Source organism: Ranitomeya imitator, chromosome 9, assembly GCF_032444005.1.
Source record: "Ranitomeya imitator isolate aRanImi1 chromosome 9, aRanImi1.pri, whole genome shotgun sequence".
Classification (NCBI taxonomy): Eukaryota; Metazoa; Chordata; class Amphibia; order Anura; family Dendrobatidae; genus Ranitomeya; species Ranitomeya imitator.
Window position 1 is genome coordinate 119,156,822 of NC_091290.1, and position 19,519 is coordinate 119,176,340.

The 19,519-nt window shown below is 48.4% G+C and overlaps 1 protein-coding gene across 2 annotated transcripts in view; it reads right to left on the reverse strand.

The window, feature by feature from the left end:
• Window positions 1-19,519, reverse strand: part of GNAO1 (G protein subunit alpha o1) — a 220,198-nt gene that overhangs the window by 37,934 nt on the left and 162,745 nt on the right. For both annotated transcript variants that reach the window (XM_069738717.1, XM_069738718.1), the window contains exon 6: window positions 9,901-10,030. In XM_069738717.1, the coding sequence (XP_069594818.1) occupies window positions 9,901-10,030 (130 nt within the window). The remainder of the gene's footprint in view (window positions 1-9,900; window positions 10,031-19,519) is intronic.

The window sequence follows — 19,519 nt, forward strand, 5'->3', positions numbered from 1 at the left end:
TCCTCACCCCCTGTCTCCCGTTACATCCTCACCCCGTCTCCCGTTACATCCTCACCCCTCGTCTCCCGTTACATCCTCACCCCCCCGTCTCCCGTTATATCCTCACCCCCGTCTCCCGTTACATCCTCACCCCCCCGTCTCCCGTTACATCCTCACCCCCCGTCTTCCGTTACATCCTCACCCCCCGTCTCCCGTTACGTCCTCACCCCGTCACGTCCTCACCCCGTCTCCCGTTACGTCCTCACCCCGTTTCCTCTAACACTTGTTTGACTTGTTCTTCTCAACGTCCAACACTCATATGGTCAACTCTTATGATCCCATCTGAGTCTCTTTCTTCCCATTACTCTGCACCTATTCACACTGGCTCTTAAAAACTCAATATCCAGATACTTGCCACCTTGTAGGTATCTACATTTCTATATTTCAGTATTTGGCAAGTAATATCCCCAATACCAGAGGAGGATTCTATGTAGAAGCAGAAGGAGCCGCGCAGAGGACAACACGGAATGTGATGTGTCCTTCCAGATCACTGCATGCATCATGCGGAGCAAAATGGTGGCAAGTTTCTAAGGGATAGAAAGGCCAAGTAGATCCTAACGGTGCAAGATGACTATGGCCAATTTCACACATCCGTGACAAACGGGACGTTCTTGCGTAGGAAGGCCTGGCTGCTGGGACTTGACGTAAGCCATCTGCTTCATAGGCATGTAAGAAACAGTTTGCTACAGTCGGTCTTCCAATCTGAGCAAGGTCCGTGTGAAACCGGTCTAGTTTAGGACATTTTCATGTTCTGGCATTAATAGAGAATTAGACAGGTGTCAAGTGACCTGGGAAAAGCCTTGTCTTTAGGGCATGTTCACCTGTGGCAGATACACTGCAGATGTTTGCAGTAGTGTTACTGTACATAAGATTTTATCAAAGGTCATCCACATGCTGCAGATAAAATCCACAAAAATTGACAATGACGTGCACATTTATAGTCTACAGCATGTCAATTTAGACCACCTTCTGTAATGCGGAGGGTCAAATCATTTGGACTTTTTGCTCCAAATTCGAACAAAAAAAATTTGCACAAATAAGTATTCGAACAAGAGACTGGAAGGTTATTGTGGTTTGGGGTTGAGCTTGGACATATGGTTGGAGCTCACAGAATAATACCAGAGATGGATGTGGAATGGAGTCTATGAAGCCACCGGCTACGAGCAGAAGACAAGGCCCTTCAGGACAGGACACTAACACCTGCGGCTAATGCTATGTAGACATGAAGCTTCGTACCTGCTGAATTTGAAGGCTCTCTCTGCAGGATAAGTAGCGGTGTTAGATAGGGCTGGACGGCAGAGGAAGAAAAGTGCTGAAGACGCAGAGGTGTTTGGATAAAGAGTACCGTGCAGGCGGTGCGAGTTACTCCCCAGCAGGACCATGAGAACAGAAAGCAAGTGAATAGAGGAGGCACAAAGCAACCAAAAAGTCAAACTCAACACCTGGCGGAAGAGGTCACACCGGGAACAGAGACGGCGTGCGGTTAGTGACGAAAGGACCGCTTTACTTCTCGGTCACAGGGGAAGGTGCAGGTCATTACCCAAGAGAAACAGGATTAGAGGAGGGAGGAACAGACCGGATCAACATTTATTTTTTTATTTTTTTGTACATTTTATAACAGTATATACAAAGTAAGTGCGAGGGGTTAGTTCAAGAAATAGCACATCATCAATACGAGGTGCCACACCGGAACCCGGTATAGAACATACACAACATGCTCAGTTTTGTTTAAACCCTTGGTTACCGGTATTCACCATCCGGTGAAGGACTGGGATTTTGGACGTCGAGAGTCCATTCTTCATCAGCTTATTGAATGACCACCATATACACATGATTGGAAGTACAGACCAGACACTTGGCACGAACAATGCACAACCAGGGCAAAGTGCATGGAGATTAAAGGGACTGTCCACTACTTTGCATTTTGATAAAAATGAGCTCATAGCCGTTAAACTACCACACAAACTACCGAACCCCACCATTCCTCAGTTCTGCTGCTTGTTACCCCCCGCTTGTCTCCTTGCTTCCTATGTGGGCGGGGTATATAAGGGACTGCTGTCCCAACATACCATCTGGACAAGAAAATTCCAGGCTTTTTCTTCCCTCCAGGATGGAGCGTGCCCACTGCAGCCAATTAGGTGACTGCTGCAGCCAATCACCAGCCCCTAATGCCCCCATCTGACCACGGCATTGAGGGCCCAGTAGGCAAGTATGTTATTTTTATTATTATTATTATTATATCAAGATCACCATGGGCACAATTTTATTTTTTTTTAAGCAGTGGACGATCACTATCGGCTGTAAATTGTAAATATTCAGATTTAGTCTAAAAATAATTTCATTTTCAAACCACTTGATTCCACAAATTAAGTAAAAGTATTACAGTAGCTCATGCAGGGTTTGATCAGGATCTAAACTTATTAACTAATATCATATGTAAACCATTATCATAAGTAAAAAGGAGCAGTCACCACTTCGGACAGGTCTGCTTTGGCAAATATTTGTCCTCCCAAGAAATTCATGGAGCATCTTTTCTTAGAACTCCAAGTTGTGCCATTCCTGTTACTTCTCCAATAAATGTATGACTACAACTGAGTATTGCAAGTTGCGGCCGTGTCCACCATACGCTCTCTAGTTGGGGCCGTGTCCACCATACGCTCTCTAGTTGGGGCCGTGTCCACCACACGCTCTCTAGTTGGGGCCGTGTCCACCATACGCTCTCTAGTTGGGGCCGTGTCCACCATACGCTCTCTAGTTGGGGCCGTGTCCACCACACGCTCTCTAGTTGGGGCCGTGTCCACCACACGCTCTCTAGTTGGGGCCGTGTCCACCATACGCTCTCTAGTTGGGGCCGTGTCCACCACACGCTCTCTAGTTGGGGCCGTGTCCACCACACGCTCTCTAGTTGGGGCCGTGTCCACCACACGCTCTCTAGTTGGGGCCGTGTCCACCACACGCTCTCTAGTTGGGGCCGTGTCCACCACACGCTCTCTAGTTGGGGCCGTGTCCACCACACGCTCTCTAGTTGGGGCCGTGTCCACCATACGCTCTCTAGTTGGGGCCGTGTCCACCATACGCTCTCTAGTTGGGGCCGTGTCCACCATACGCTCTCTAGTTGGGGCCGTGTCCACCATACGCTCTCTAGTTGGGGCAGTGTCACCCACACGATCTCTAGTTGGGGCGCGTCCCCCACGCTCTCTAGTTGGGGCGCGTCCCCCACACGCTCTCTGGTTGGGGCAGTGTCCCCCACACGCTCTCTAGTTGGGGCGCGTCCCCCACACGCTCTCTAGTTGGGGCGCGTCCCCCACACGCTCTCTAGTTGGGGCCGTGTCCACCACACGCTCTCTAGTTGGGGCGCGTCCCCCACACGCTCTCTAGTTGGGGCGCGTCCCCCACACGCTCTCTAGTTGGGGCCGTGTCCACCACACGCTCTCTAGTTGGGGCGCGTCCCCCACACGCTCTCTAGTTGGGGCCGTGTCCCCCACACGCTCTCTAGTTGGGGCCGCGTCCACCACACGCTCTCTAGTTGGGGCGCGTCCACCACACGCTCTCTAGTTGGGGCCGTGTCCACCACACGCTCTCTAGTTGGGGCCGTGTCCACCACACGCTCTCTAGTTGGGGCCGAGTCCACCACACGCTCTAGTTGGGGCCGTGTCCACCACACGCTCTCTAGTTAGGGCCGTGTCCACCACACGCTCTCTAGTTGGGGCCGTGTCCACCACACGCTCTCTAGTTGGGGCCGTGTCCACCACACGCTCTCTAGTTGGGGCCGTGTCCACCACACGCTCTCTAGTTGGGGCCGTGTCCACCACACGCTCTCTAGTTGGGGCCGTGTCCACCACATGTTCTCTAGTTGGGGTCGTGTCCTCCACACGCTCTCTAGTTGGGGCCGTGTCCACCACACACTCTCTAGTTGGGGCGCGTCCCCACCACACGCTCTCTAGTTGGGGCGCGTCCCCACCACGCTCTCTAGTTGGGGCCGTGTCCACCACATGCTCTCTAGTTGGGGCGCGTCCCCACCACACACTCTCTAGTTGGGGCGCGTCCCCCACACGCTCTCTAGTTGGGGCCGTGTCCACCACATGCTCTCTAGTTGGGGCGCGTCCCCACCACACGCTCTCTAGTTGGGGCCGTGTCCATCACATGCTCTCTAGTTGGGGTGCGTCTCCCACACGCTCTCTAATTGGGGCGCGTCCCCCACACGCTCTCCATACTGTCCAATCAGTGCAGCTGGTGTGTAAGGGCCCAAACCTTACAGAAGGTAAATTAAGAATAGTGGAAAAGGGATCTTCATACACCTTGAACTTCTAAATTACCACAAAGTTTGGGCATTAATAAACGTAAGCAGATGTAGTTGGTTTCTCCTGTACATTAGTATAACTATATCTGCAATAGACCAGTTCTGGGGGTAAGTGTACCCCTTTATATAACCTACGTTACCACCTATAGGGGCAAGACGTGGGGTTTCATGGTTTAGGAAACTCATTTAATAGCCAGAACTACAATGGACGTGTCTCACTCTGCTCTATCCGGCACGTCCATGCACTACATTGATAGCCCACTGTGATACTTTGTTTGCCCAGGTTATGGCTGATTTCTGCGTGCCCCTGAATCATGATACTTTTATCGAATTATTGCCTGGAGAATTTTCTACCAAAAAAAGATATTGTCCAAAGAGTACAATTCCTTTAAAAATAAGGGTAGGTTCACAGTTCGGGAAGGTGTCTCGGCAGACCACTCCGATGTGTTCCAATGTGGTGCCTCCCAGCCCCTCTTCCATGACTGACAGGTGTCTCCCTATGTAGTACACACATTGGGAAAGACCGGTCAGCTAACTGGGGCAGGAGGAAGCCGCTGGGAAACGCGTCTGTAGGTTTACTCTGCAAACTGTCTTTTCAGGGAGGAAGAGGACTAGATCTCCAGCACCACCAATTGGAAGCAGCGATCCTAAAACTCAATAACGAACCTTGCCATATGACTTGGCATAAAAGCCAAATCAGAATCTCAATTTGCAAGCACAGTGTTTCTGAGTGTTGCCCCTCATCAGTACAACGTATGAGAGACCTCTAGCTGCGATCTAAGGGATAATGTTTCCCTTTGTGGAGGGTGACAAGCCAAGCCTGGCAGGACAGAGAGAGGAGACTTATAAGCCATGCATGCTTCTCTGGGAAATTAAACATGCCAACTGTCTTTTCAGAGAGAAAAAGAACTAGAACTCTAGCGCCACCTATTGGAAGCAGCGATCCTAAAACTCAATAAAGACTCTTTAACCCCTTTCCGACATTGGGCGTAATAGTACACCGATGTTGGCCTCCCTCCCTTTGATGTGGGCTCAGGCAGTGAGCTCACATCTCTTCCAACGCATGGCAGCTGTTAACTATTGGAGGTACATTAGGCTCCTATAGACTTCTATAGCTGTTGTATCATACCTCTGTATAGTGATTAGTGAACGTGCTTGGATAAGGTGTTATCTGAGCATGCTCGGGGGCTAACCGAGTGTCTTTGGCGGACTTGAAAAATATGTTCGAGTCCCCGCGGCTGCTCGACAGCCACAATACGTGCAGGGATTCCCTGTTTGTTAAACAATCCCTGCATGTGTTGCAGCTGTCGAACAACCAGGACATGCAGCTGCGGGGACTCAGACATATTATCCGAGCACGTAGAAGATTAGCACCCGAGCATGCTTAGATAACACCAACCATGTTCACTCATCACTAGTGATCCCTGGATTTTACCAGCACATGTCCAATAAATGATGAATAAAAACGCTCAGTAATTTACCTGCGATCCTTTCTAACTCTGTTACAACTTGCTTTTTGTAAAAGTACAAAAAAGTACTTGCAAGTAAAAGTACAGCGTGTGCAGACCTGAGAAAGTCCTACAAGCAAATTAATTTGCCACATTTGCATCTTTGACTAATGAGGTGTCTTACACTGAAATTCACAGGGCGTGAGACAATGCATAGCGGAGTGATCCTGACCACGGACAGTCCATGCACCGAAAATGGGGCGAAACGGGCAACCTGCCTGAATCGGATCCAGGATTGGAGTGCAGCGTTGGACCTGTCTGCGCTCACTCCCAAATTCCCCTGTTACTCAGTCACACATCACATGCGCCTCCGCAGAATCCTCGCAGATCAGTATGCAGGGTCCATCCACAGTTCAATGTAAGAGATTTGCATAGCCTTTCGAGGGAACACAAAAGCCTTTTCTTTCTAGGTAACCGGCCATTTTCCAAGGACAATTTAAAGGTAATTTGGCACAAAAAAGATGGCTGTAATGCGGCCTCTCACTAGTTCTGTGAGGTTAGATTCGTTCTTAAAGGTAAATGTCCAAAATGTAGAGCTACTTGATTTTATAATACATCTTCACAGCAGTCGGAGCAGAACTCCGAATCCCCTCTATGGTCAGCGGTAAGGGATCACATTCTGCCTCCCTGCTGCCAATATTGGGAAAGAGCTGACAGCTCAGAAGTTTCACAACAGGACACGGAACAAAGATCAGAAGGTCAAAGTCAATTTATTTTTTTTCAAATGAAATGGAAAAATATCAAATTTAGAAATCCATGGCAGCAACACATCTCAAAGTTGGGACAGGGCTAACAAAAGGCTGGAAAAGTAAGTGGTACTAATGAAAAAAAAAAGCTGGAGGGTCGATACTCGACTAAGTCACATGATTGTATGAAAAGAGTGTTAGAGAGGCAGAGTCTCCCAGAAGCAAAGATGGTCGGAGGTCACCAATGGAGAAATGTCCAGCGTTCACCTTATGATCTGTGATCTATGTTCTAATGGGAATAAAATACGGCTACAAGAGATTTCCAGATCATTGGATTCTTGTTCACTTTTCTTTTAACTTTTTTGAAATTGGGGTTGTATGATTTTTATCTGTCACTAGGATCAAAAACAACCCTTTTCTTGGTGGATATTACATCTATAAAAATAACACCGTGAAGACGTGAACAGCTCCATGGACTATAATAGAGAAATGTTCAATCCGGGAAAAACAAGGGTAGAGCATGCATGTGAAATATGGACTTCTGAATGAGGCGGCACCCTTCTGTAGGAGGATGGGGAAGGCATACATCGGGCAGCTGGTAAGGTTTCATTGCACTAGGATCGATGGGTTCAGGGGCTCGCTCCTATGACTGCACCAGCAATAAAGTATAAAGCCTCTCTAGCTTTTTCCAGAGCCCCATCGCCATCTGATTATAATAAATGGTTGACTACGTAGCCCCGATAATATTACCTAGTGGAGAAAGTTACTTAAAGGGCTTGTCAAGAACTTTTATAAGGTCATCAATATCAAATTGGTACGGGTGCTAAACCTAGCGCACCACCCGCCAATCAGCCGGTGTATTATGGCCGCGGCGGGATATTGCACATTTGGATCAATAGAAAACAGTTGATCTAAAAGGGTGTCGGGTTTACACCCTCATAATCAGATATTGATGAGCTATCCTAAGGATAAAAAGTCATCAATGTACAGTGGGGAAAATAAGTATTTGATACACTGCCGATTTTTTCAAGTTTTCCCACCTACAAAGAATGGAGAGGTCTGTAATTTTTATCGTAGGTACACTTCACCTGTGAGAGACAGAATCTAAAAATAAAATCCAGAAAATCACATTGTATGATCTTTACAAAATTAATTTGCATTGTATTGCATAAAAAAGTATTTGATCTCCTACCTACCAACCAGCAAGAATTCTGGATCTCACAGACCTGTTAGTTTTTCTTTAAGACGACCCCCTACCCTGCACTCATTACCTGTATTAATTGCACCTGTTTGAACTCATTACCTGTATAAAAGACCCCTGTCCACACACTCAATCACACTCCAACCTCTCCACCATGGCCAAGACCAAAGAGCTAAGGACACCAGGGACAAAATTATAGACCTGCACAAGGCTGGGATGGGCTAAAGGACAATAGGCAAGCAGCTTGGTGAGAAGGCAACAACTGTTGGCATAATTATTAGAAAATGGAAGAAACACAAGATAACTGTCAATATTCCTCGGTCTGGGGCTCTATGCAAGATCTCGTCTCGTGGGGTAGAATGATTCTGAGGAAGGTCAGGAATCATCCCAGAACTACATGGGAGGACCTGGTCAATGACCTGGAGAGAGCTGGGACCACAGTCTCAAACATTATCGTCAGTAACACACTACGCCATGATGGATTAAATCCTGCAGGCCACACAAGGTCCTCCTGCTCACGCAGCACATGTCCAGGCCTGTTTGAAGTTCACCAATGAACATCTGGATGATCCATAGGAGACATGGGAGAAGGTCATATGAGGCCAAAATAGACCTTTTTGGTATCAACACCACTTGCTGTGTTTGGAGTAAGAAGGATGAGTACAACCCCAAGAACATAATCCCAACTGTGAAGCATGGTGGGGGAAACATCAGACTTTAGGGGTATATTTGTGAAAAGGGGACAGGACGACTGCACCATATTGAAGGGAGGATGTGGTCATGTATCACATCATATTGGCCAACAACCTCCTTTCTTCAGTAAGAGCATTGAACTTGAGTCGTGGCTGGGTCTTCCAGCATGACAATGACCCAAAACATACAGACAGGACAACTAAGGAGTGGCTCTGTAAGAAGCATTACAAGGTCCCGCAGTGGCCTAGCCAGTCTCCAGACCTGAACCCAATAGACAATCTTTGGAGGGAGCTAAAACTCAATATTGCCCAGTGACAGCCCTCAAACCTAAAAGATCTGTATGGAGGAGGGGGCCAATATCCCTGCTGCAGTGTGTGCAAACGTAGTCAAGAAATACAGGAAACGTCTGACCTCTGTAACTGCAAACAAAGGTTTCTGTACCAAATATTAAGTTCTGTTTTTCTATTGTATCAAATACTTATTTCACGTCATAAAAAGCAAATTAATTATGTAAAATTCCTACAATGTGATTTTCTGGATTTCATCTTTAGATTCTGTCTCTCACAGGTGAAGTGTAGCTACAATAAACATTACAGACCTCTCCATTCTTTGTAGGTGGGAAACGTGCACAGTGGGGAAAATAAGTATTAGATACACGGCCGATTTTGCACGTCCCGGACTAAACCTTTACCTTGGAGAGCTCGCAAAAGCCTGTGACAGCTGCAGGAAAATTGCATCCTGTAGACACTATTATTACATCAAATTGATATTGAATTAAGTGACTGCTGCAGAGGTATTACCGGCGGAGCGAAGGTTTGTACAGCGGTGAGCTGGGAGTTCCCAGCACCTACTACCTATAGGTGTCCTAAATCACCAGGAATGGAAATAATGCAACTCCACTGAAAACATCGGGATTTTTGGCTCGAATTGTATGAAAATTGATTTTTTTTTCTCATTAAAATGTAATAAATTAGTGTCAGTGTTAACACATTAGTGGTTCTGTGGTCATTTTGCAGCCAACGTGCGACATGCCCACCACACGTGTACTTCTAAAGACCCCCAGGTGCATGAAAAGGAGGCATATATCTATACGGAAAAGATTATTTCATTTCTCCTGCACAAAAACAAAACGTATACGACGCACAAATGTGAACAAAGTCATAAAGTCAAATCATTGACACATGCAGGATCCAGACCATTGTCTCAGCCTTCGGAGCAGTATTTAAAGGGGTTGTTCCTGTTGGATTACTAGGGCGGCTGAACTCACTGATGATGTCTCACGCTGACGGTGTCAATGCCAGACACCCCGGGAAGGAAAGTACAACGTGCCTCGCTTGGTATTTTATGGCAAACTGCAACCAGGAGAAACATTTCATTGAAAGGGAACAACCCCTTTAAATCAATTCTTCGGCTGGTAACATAATAAAAGTTTTTATTGAAAACATATTCTTGGGGATAACGTCTGACACTTACCGTGGTCTCGTCTTCATGAAGGACCTGATCGTACCCGCTGAGCGCCACGCAAAAGATGATCGCTGTCACGTCTTCAAAACAGTGGATCCACTTCTTCCGTTCTGATCGCTGTCCCCCGACATCAAACAGCCTAACGAGGAGATCAACAGGACACAGATAAGTAAAAAAAAAAAGACTTGAATTTTCATCCAGGTTAGCTAAAACTGCCTGCACATACTGGTTTGTGATCCGTCCGCTATAAATCAAATAACAGTGCAGAGCATGTGACTCAAGTGGGAAATCTATCTCGTTTCACTAGAAAAAATTAACAATTATATACTATATATTTTATATATATCATAAAAAAAGATAGATAGATAGATTAGATAGACAGACAGACAGACAGACAGACAGACAGACAGACAGATAGATAGATAGATAGATAGATAGGATAGATAGATAGATAGATATTCCTTTTGGCCACTAGAGGGCAGCAGTGCCTATGACCAGTGAAGGTCAAGAACAATCACACATCATGCTTTGTTCCATCATTCACCACGATGGGTTAATCTCGCCTCCTTTTTTTCTACAATCTGCAGAAGCGCAGATTATTTAGAAGACGTTTAAACAGAACATTAGAGACTGTTAATGTCCGGGGCGAAGAAGATTGCATCCAACTAATGACACTCGTACTGTGTCTGATGGAAGAAAGCGCAGTCTCCAGGCTGCAAATGCTGCAATTATTTTTTTTTTCTTAAAAGAGAGTAAAAGGTTTCAGGGGTTACAGAGTCAAAAACAGATTTTTTTTTCTTCTTTTATTAGCAGGGCTATTAATAAAAGAAAGTGACCACTTTGTAAGTGGCAATTAGAAGGAAATCCGTCAGCAGGTTTTTACTGTGTAATCTTAGAGCAGAAATACATAGGGACAGAGACCCCGATTACAGCGATGTGTCACTTACTAGGTTGTATGTTTTTCTTTCAATACAATCAGTGTTTTAGCAGCAGGAGATTATCATTACAGGACTAGATGTCTCATGCCTCCTGGTTCAGCCACGCCCCAAGCACTGATAGGCAGATTTATGCACAGCGCACACAGAAAGCAGCCAATCAGTGGTGTGGGTGGGGTTATACAGGGCTCAGCCTTCAGTGCTCTGCTAGATCTGCAGCAGAGAAAACGGATTGTATCACAACTGTTGCTCCCAGTATATTAAGAAAATCAACAAAAAATGGACACGAGCTAAAATTGAACAATTTTATTAGAGAAAAAGTCTAAAAGAGTATATAAATACAACAATACAAACAACAGTAAAAAAGATACAATGAAAAAAGAAAGGCAACACTAGTACCACGCACAAACGCAATAATCAAGTAAGGAGCAAATCAATAAAAATAGCCGTGCAAAGGATATATATGTATATATAATGTAAATACCTATAGATGACACATATAGGTGAACTGGTTACTCCACATACAATCAGATGATATTAAATAGTTGGATGGGCTCCTGGTAGGTGGCCCAGGCAAGAATGGATGGGCTCCTGGTAGGGGACCCAGTCTAGAATGGATGGGCTCCTGGTAGAGGGCCCAGGCTAGAATATATGGGCTCCTGGTAGAGGGCCCAGGCTACAATGGATGGGCTCCTGGTAGGGAACCCAGGCTAGAATGGATGGGCTCCTGGTAGGGGGCCCAGGCTAGAATGGATGGGCTCCTGGTAGGGGACCCAGGCTAGAATGGATGGGCTCCTGGTAGGGGACCCAGGCTAGAATGGATGGGCTCCTGGTAGGGGACCCAGGCTAGAATGGATGGGCTCCTGGTAGAGGGCCCAGGCTACAATGGATGGGCTCCTGGTAGGGGGCCCAGGCTAGAATGGATGGGCTCCTGGTAGGGAGCCCAGGCTAGAATGGATGGGCTCCTGGTAGGGGGCCCAGACTAGAATGGATGGGCTCCTGGTAGGGGACCCAGGCTAGAATGAATGGGCTCCTGGTAGGGGACCCAGGCTAGAATGGATGGGCTCCTGGTAGGGGACCCAGGCTAGAATGGATGGGCTCCTGGTAGGGGACCCAGGCTAGAATGGATGGGCTCCTGGTAGGGGACACAGGCTAGAATGGATGGGCTCCTGGTAGGGGGCCCAGGCAAGAATGGATGGGCTCCTGGTAGGGGACCCAGGCTAGAATAGATGGGCTCCTGGTAGGGGACCCAGGCTAGAATGGATGGGCTCCTGGCAGGGGGCCCAGGCTAGAATAGATGGGCTCCTGGTAGGGGGCCCAGGCTAGAATGGATGGGCTCCTGGTAGGGGACCCAGCCTAGAATGGATGGGCTCCTGGTAGGGGACCCAGGCTAGAATGGATGGGCTCCTGGTAGGGGGCCCAGGCTAGAATGGATAGGCTCCTGGTAGGGGGCCCAGGCGAGAATGGATGGGCTCCTGGTAGGGGGCCCAGGCTACAATGGATGGGCTCCAGGTAGGGGACCCAGGCTAGAATGGATGGGCTCCTGGTAGGTGACCCAGGCTAGAATGGATGGACTCCTGGTAGGGGGCCCAGGCTAGAATGGATGGGCTCCTGGAAGGGGGCCCAGGCTAGAATGGATGGGCTCCTGGTAGGAGACCCAGGCTAGAATGGATGGGCTCCTGGCAGGAGACCCAGGCTAGAATGGATGGGCTCCTGGCAGGGGACCCAGGCTAGAATGGATGGGCTCCTGGCAGGTGACCCAGGCTAGAATGGATGGGCTCCTGGCAGGGGGCCCAGGCTAGAATGGATGGGCACCTGGCAGGGGGCCCAGGCTAAAATGGATTGGCTCCTGGCAGGGGGCCCAGGCTAGAATGGATGGGCTCCTGGCAGGGGGCCCAGGCTAGAATGGATGGGCTCCTGGTAGGGGGCCCAGGCTAGAATGGATGGGCTCCTGGCAGGGAACCCAGGCTAGAATTGATGGGCTCCTGGCAGGGGACCCAGGCTAGAATGGATGGGCTGCTGGTAGGGGACCCAGGCTAGAATGGATGGGCTCCTGGTAGGGGGCCCAGGCTAGAATGGATGGGCTGCTGGTAGGGGACCCAGGCTAGAATGGATGGGCTCCTGGTAGGGGGCCCAGGCTAGAATGGATGGGCTCCTGGCAGGGGACCCAGGCTAGAATGGATGGGCTCCTGGTAGGGGACCCAGGCTAGAATGGATGGGCTCCTGGTAGGGGACCCAGGCTAGAATGGATGGGCTCCTGGTAGGGGACCCATGCTAGAATGGATGGGCTCCTGGTAGGGGGCCCAGGCTAGAATGGATGGGCTCCTGGTAGGGGGCCCAGGCTAAAAATGGATGGGCTGCTGGTAGGGGGCCCAGGCTAGAATGGATGGGCTCCTGGTAGGGGGCCCAGGCTAGAATGGATGGGCTCCTGGTAGGGGACCCAGGCTAGAATGGATGGGCTCCTGGTAGGGGACCCAGGCTAGAATGGATGGGCTCCTGGTAGGGGACCCAGGCTAGAATGGATGGGCTCCTGGTAGGGGACCCAGGCTAGAATGGATGGGCTCCTGGTAGGGGACCCAGGCTAGAAAGGATGGGCTCCTAGTAGGGGACCCAGGCTAGAATGGATGGGCTCCTGGTAGGGGGGCCCAGGCTAGAATGGATGGGCTCCTGGTAGGGGGCCCAGGCTAGAATGGATGGGCTCCTGTTAGGGGGCCCAGGCTAGAAGGGATGGGCTCCTGGTAGGGGACCCAGGCTAGAATGGATGGGCTCCAGGTAGGGGACCCAGGCTAGAATGGATGGGCTCCTGGTAGGGGACCCAGGCTAGAAAGGATGGGCTCCTGGTAGGGGACCCAGGCTAGAATGGATGGGCTCCTGGTAGGGGGCCCAGGCTAGAATGGATGGGCTCCTGGTAGGGGACCCAGGCTAGAATGGATGGGCTCCTGGTAGGGGACCCAGGCTAGAATGGATGGGCTCCTGGTAGGGGACCCAGGCTAGAATGGATGGGCTCCTGGTAGGGGACCCAGGCTAGAAAGGATGGGCTCCTGGTAGGGGACCCAGGCTAGAATGAATGGGCTCCTGGTAGGGGGGCCCAGGCTAGAATGGATGGGCTCCTGGTAGGGGGCCCAGGCTAGAATGGATGGGCTCCTGGTAGGGGGCCCAGGCTAGAAGGGATGGGCTCCTGGTAGGGGACCCAGGCTAGAATGGATGGGCTCCTGGTAGGGGGCCCAGGCTAGAATGGATGGGCTCCTGGTAGGGGGCCCAGGCTAGAATGGATGGGCTCCTGGTAGGGGACCCTGTTGTGAATTCTGTGGCTGAATTCACTCCTGTGGTCACAAGTGGTACTGCAGCTTCTGAGCTTCCTCCCTCAGGTGTTCTGGTGAGCTCGTTGGCTGCTTTGTTATTTAACTCCACCTGATTCTGTCTTCCTTGCTCCTTGTCAATGTTCCAGTGTTGGATCTGAGCTTCTGGATCTTTCCTGTGGCCTGCTGCTCTGCTTAGATAAGTGCTTCTTTGCTTTTGTTGCTACTTTTTCTGTCCAGCTTGTTAATTCGTTTTGCTGGAAGCTCTGAGACGCAAAGGGTGTACCGCCGTGCCGTTAGTTCGGCACGGTGGGTCTTTTTGCCCCCTTTGCGTGGTTTTTTGCTTTAGGGTTTTTTGTAGACTGCAAAGTTCTCTTTGCTATCCTCGCTCTATCTAGAATATCGGGCCTCACTTTGCTGAATCTATTTCATCCCTACGTTTGTCTTTTCATCTTGCTAACAGTCATTATATGTGGGGGTCTGCCTTTTCCTTTGGGGTATTTCTCTGAGGCAAGTCAGGCTTGTTTTTCTATCTTCAGGCTAGTCAGCTCCTCAGGCTGTGCCGAGTTGCATAGGTAGTGTCAGGCGCAATCCACAGCTGCCTTTAGTTGTGTTTAGGATAGGTTCAGGTATTGCGGTCTACAGAGATTCCACGTCTCAGAGCTCGTTCTATTGTTTTTTGGGTTATTGTCAGATCACTGTATGTGCTCTGATTGCTGGCACACTGTGTCACTGGATTGCCTACATAACAGTACAAGGAGCCAACCTAATGATTCTCAATAGAGGGAAAAAGGAAGTTCTGACATCATTTTTTTTTCTCAGCTCTGTGTTCAGTCTTTTTTTTCCCCTAGACATTTGGGTGTTTCAGGACACAGGTGTGGACATGGATTTTCAGGGTCTGTGCTCTTCAATCGATAATCTCGTTACAAATGTACAAAGGATTCAAGATACTATTGATCAGAAATCTATGTTAGAACCAAGAATTCCTATTCCTGATTTGTTTTTTGGTGATAGAACTAAGTTTCTTAATTTCAAAAATAATTGTAAGCTATTTCTGGCCTTGAAACCTCATTCTTCTGGTAATCCTATTCAACAGGTTTTGATTATTATTTCTTTTTTGCGCGGCGACCCTCAGGACTGGGCATTTTCTCTTGCGCCAGGAGACCCTGCATTGAGTAATGTCAATGCGTTTTTCCTGGCGCTCGGATTACTTTACGATGAGCCTAATTCAGTGGATCAGGCTGAGAAAAATTTGCTGGCTTTGTGCCAGGGCCAGGATGATATAGAAGTATATTGTCAGAAATTTAGGAAGTGGTCAGTACTTACTCTGTGGAATGAATCTGCGCTGGCAGCTTTGTTCAGAAAGGGTCTCTCTGAGGCTCTTAAGGATGTCATGGTGGGTTTTCCTATGCCTACTGGTTTGAATGAGTCTATGTCTTTGGCCATTCAGATCGGTCGACGCTTGCGCGAGCGTAAATCTGTGCACCAATTGGCGGTATTGTCTAAGATTAAACCTGAGCCTATGCAGTGCGATAGGACTATGACCAGAGTTGAACGGCAAGAACACAGACGTCTGAATGGTCTGTGTTTCTACTGTGGTGATTCCACTCATGCTATTTCTGATTGTCCTAAGCGCACTAAGCGGTTCGATAGGTCTGCCGTCATTGGTACTGTACAATCCAAATTCCTTCTGTCCATTACCTTGATATGCTCTTTGTCATCGTATTCTGTCATGGCATTTGTGGATTCAGGCGCTGCCCTGAATCTGATGGATTTGGATTATGCTAAACGTTGTGGGTTTTTCTTGGAGCCTTTGCGGTGTCCTATTCCGTTGAGAGGAATTGATGCTACACCTTTGGCCAAGAATAAACCTCAGTACTGGACCCAGCTGACCATGTGCATGGCTCCTGCACATCAGGAAGTTATTCGCTTTCTGGTGCTACATAATCTGCATGATGTGGTCGTGTTGGGGTTGCCATGGCTGCAAACCCATAATCCAGTATTGGATTGGAACTCTATGTCGGTATCCAGCTGGGGTTGTCAGGGGGTACATGGTGATGTTCCATTTTTGTCTATTTCGTCATCCACTCCTTCTGAGGTCCCAGAGTTCTAGTCTGATTATCAGGATGTATTTGAAGAGCCCAAGTCCGATGCCCTACCTCCGCATAGGGATTGTGATTGTGCTATCAATTTGATTCCTGGTAGTAAAATCCCAAAAGGTCGATTATTTAATTTATCCGTGCCTGAACACGCCGCTATGCGCAGTTATGTGAAGGAATCCCTGGAGAAGGGACATATTCGCCCATCGTCATCACCACTGGGAGCAGGGTTCTTCTTTGTAGCCAAGAAGGATGGTTCGCTGAGACCGTGTATTGATTACCGCCTTCTTAATAAAATCACTGTTAAATTTCAGTATCCCTTGCCATTGTTATCTGACTTGTTTGCTCGGATTAAGGGGGCTAGTTGGTTCACTAAGATAGATCTTCGTGGTGCGTATAATCTGGTGAGAATCAGGCAAGGAGATGAATGGAAAACTGCATTTAATACGCCCGAGGGTCATTTTGAGTATCTAGTGATGCCGTTCGGACTTGCCAATGCTCCATCTGTGTTTCAGTCTTTTATGCATGACATCTTCCGTGAGCATCTGGATAAATTCCTGATTGTTTACTTGGATGACATTTTGATCTTCTCAGATGATTGGGACTCTCATGTGAAGCAGGTCAGAATGGTTTTCCAGGTCCAGCGTGCTAATTCTTTGTTTGTGAAGGGATCAAAGCGTCTCTTCGGTGTGCAGAAAGTTTCATTTTTGGGGTTCATCTTTTCCCCTTCTACTATCGAGATGGATCCGGTTAAGGTCCAAGCCATCCAGGATTGGACTCAGCCGACATCTCTGAAAAGTCTGCAAAAGTTCCTGGGCTTTGCTAATTTTTATCGTCGCTTCATCTGTAATTTTTCTAGCATTGCCAAACCATTGACCGATTTGACCAAGAAGGGTGCTGATTTGGTTAATTGGTCTTCTGCTGCTGTGGAAGCTTTTCAGGAGTTGAAGCGTCGTTTTTGTTCTGCCCCTGTGTTGTGTCAACCAGATGTTTCTCTTCCGTTCCAGGTCGAGGTTGATGCTTCTGAGATTGGAGCAGGGGCGGTTTTGTCACAGAGAGGTTCTGGTTGCTCAGTGTTGAAACCATGTGCTTTCTTTTCCAGGAAGTTTTCGGCTGCTGAGCGTAATTATGATGTGGGCAACCGAGAGTTGCTGGCCATGAAGTGGGCATTCGAGGAATGGCGTCATTGGCTTGAAGGAGCTAAGCATCGCGTGGTGGTATTGACTGATCATAAGAACCTTACTTATCTCGAGTCTGCCAAGCGCTTGATTCCTAGACAGGCCCGTTGGTCGTTATTTTTTTGCCCGCTTCGATTTTGTGATTTCGTACCTTCCGGGCTCTAAAAATGTGAAGGCGGATGCTCTGTCTAGGAGTTTTGTGCCCGACTCTCCGGGTTCATCAGAGCCGGTGAGTATCCTCAAGGAAGGAGTCATTGTGTCTGCCATCTCCCCTGATTTGCGGCGAGTGTTGCAAAAATTTCAGGCAAATAAACCTGATCGTTGTCCGGCGGAGAAACTGTTCGTCCCTGATAGGTGGACTAGTAAAGTTATCTCTGAACTTCATTGTTCGGTGTTGGCTGGTCATCCTGGAATCTTTGGTACCAGAGAGTTAGTGGCTAGATCCTTCTGGTGGCCATCTCTGTCACTGGATGTACGTACTTTTGTGAAGTCCTGTGGGATTTGTGCTAGGGCTAAGCCCTGCTGTTCACGTGCCAGTGGGTTGCTTTTGCCCTTGCCGGTCCCAAAGAGGCCTTGGACACATATTTCGATGGATTTCATTTCTGACCTTCCCGTTTCTCAAAAGATGTCAGTCATTTGGGTGGTCTGTGATCGCTTTTCTAAAATGGTCCATCTGGTGCCCTTGGTTAAATTGCCTTCCTCCTCTGATTTGGTGCCTTTGTTCTTCCAGCATGTGGTTCGTTTGCATGGCATTCCTGAGAATATTGTTTCTGACAGAGGTTCCCAGTTTGTTTCAAGGTTTTGGCGAGCCTTTTGTGGTAGGATGGGCATTGACCTATCTTTTTCCTCGGCTTTCCATCCTCAGACTAATGGCCAGACCGAACGAACCAATCAGACCTTGGAAACATATCTGAGATGTTTTGTTTCTGCAGACCAGGATGATTGGGTGTCCTTTTTGCCGTTGGCTGAGTTCGCCCTTAATAATCGGGCCAGCTCGGCTACCTTGGTCTCTCCATTTTTCTTCAATTCTGGGTTCCATCCTCGTTTCTCTTCAGGACAGGTTGAGTCTTCGGACTGTCCTGGTGTGGATTCTGTGGTGGACAGGTTGCAGCAGATCCGGACTCAGGTAGTGGACAATTTGACCTTGTCCCAGGAGAAGGCTCAACTTTTCGCTAATCGCAGACGCCGTGTGGGTCCCCGACTTCGTGTTGGGGATCTGGTTTGGTTATCTTCTCGTCATATTCCTATGAAGGTTTCCTCTCCTAAATTTAAACCTCGTTTTATTGGTCCGTATAGGATTTCTGAGATTCTCAATCCTGTGTCTTTTCGTCTGACCCTCCCAGACTCCTTTTCCATACATAATGTATTCCATAGGTCGTTGTTGCGGAGATACGTGGCACCTATGGTTCCATCTGTTGAGCCTCCTGCCCCGGTTTTGGTGGAGGGGGAATTGGAGTATATTGTGGAGAAAATTTTGGATTCTCGTGTTTCTAGACGGAAACTCCAGTATCTGGTTAAATGGAAGGGTTATGCTCAGGAAGATAATTCCTGGGTTTTTGCCTCTGATGTCCATGCTCCAGATCTTGTTCGTGCCTTTCATGTGGCTCATCCTGGTCGGCCTGGGGGCTCTGGTGAGGGTTCGGTGACCCCTCCTCAAGGGGGGGGTACTGTTGTGAATTCTGTGGCTGAATTCACTCCTGTGGTCACAAGTGGTACTGCAGCTTCTGAGCTTCCTCCCTCAGGTGTTCTGGTGAGCTCGTTGGCTGCTTTGTTATTTAACTCCACCTGATTCTGTCTTCCTTGCTCCTTGTCAATGTTCCAGTGTTGGATCTGAGCTTCTGGATCTTTCCTGTGGCCTGCTGCTCTTCTTAGATAAGTGCTTCTTTGCTTTTGTTGCTACTTTTTCTGTCCAGCTTGTCAATTCGTTTTGCTGGAAGCTCTGAGACGCAAAGGGTGTACCGCCGTGCCGTTAGTTCGGCACGGTGGGTCTTTTTGCCCCCTTTGCGTGGTTTTTTGCTTTAGGGTTTTTTGTAGACTGCAAAGTTCTCTTTGCTATCCTCGCTCTATCTAGAATATCGGGCCTCACTTTGCTGAATCTATTTCATCCCTACGTTTGT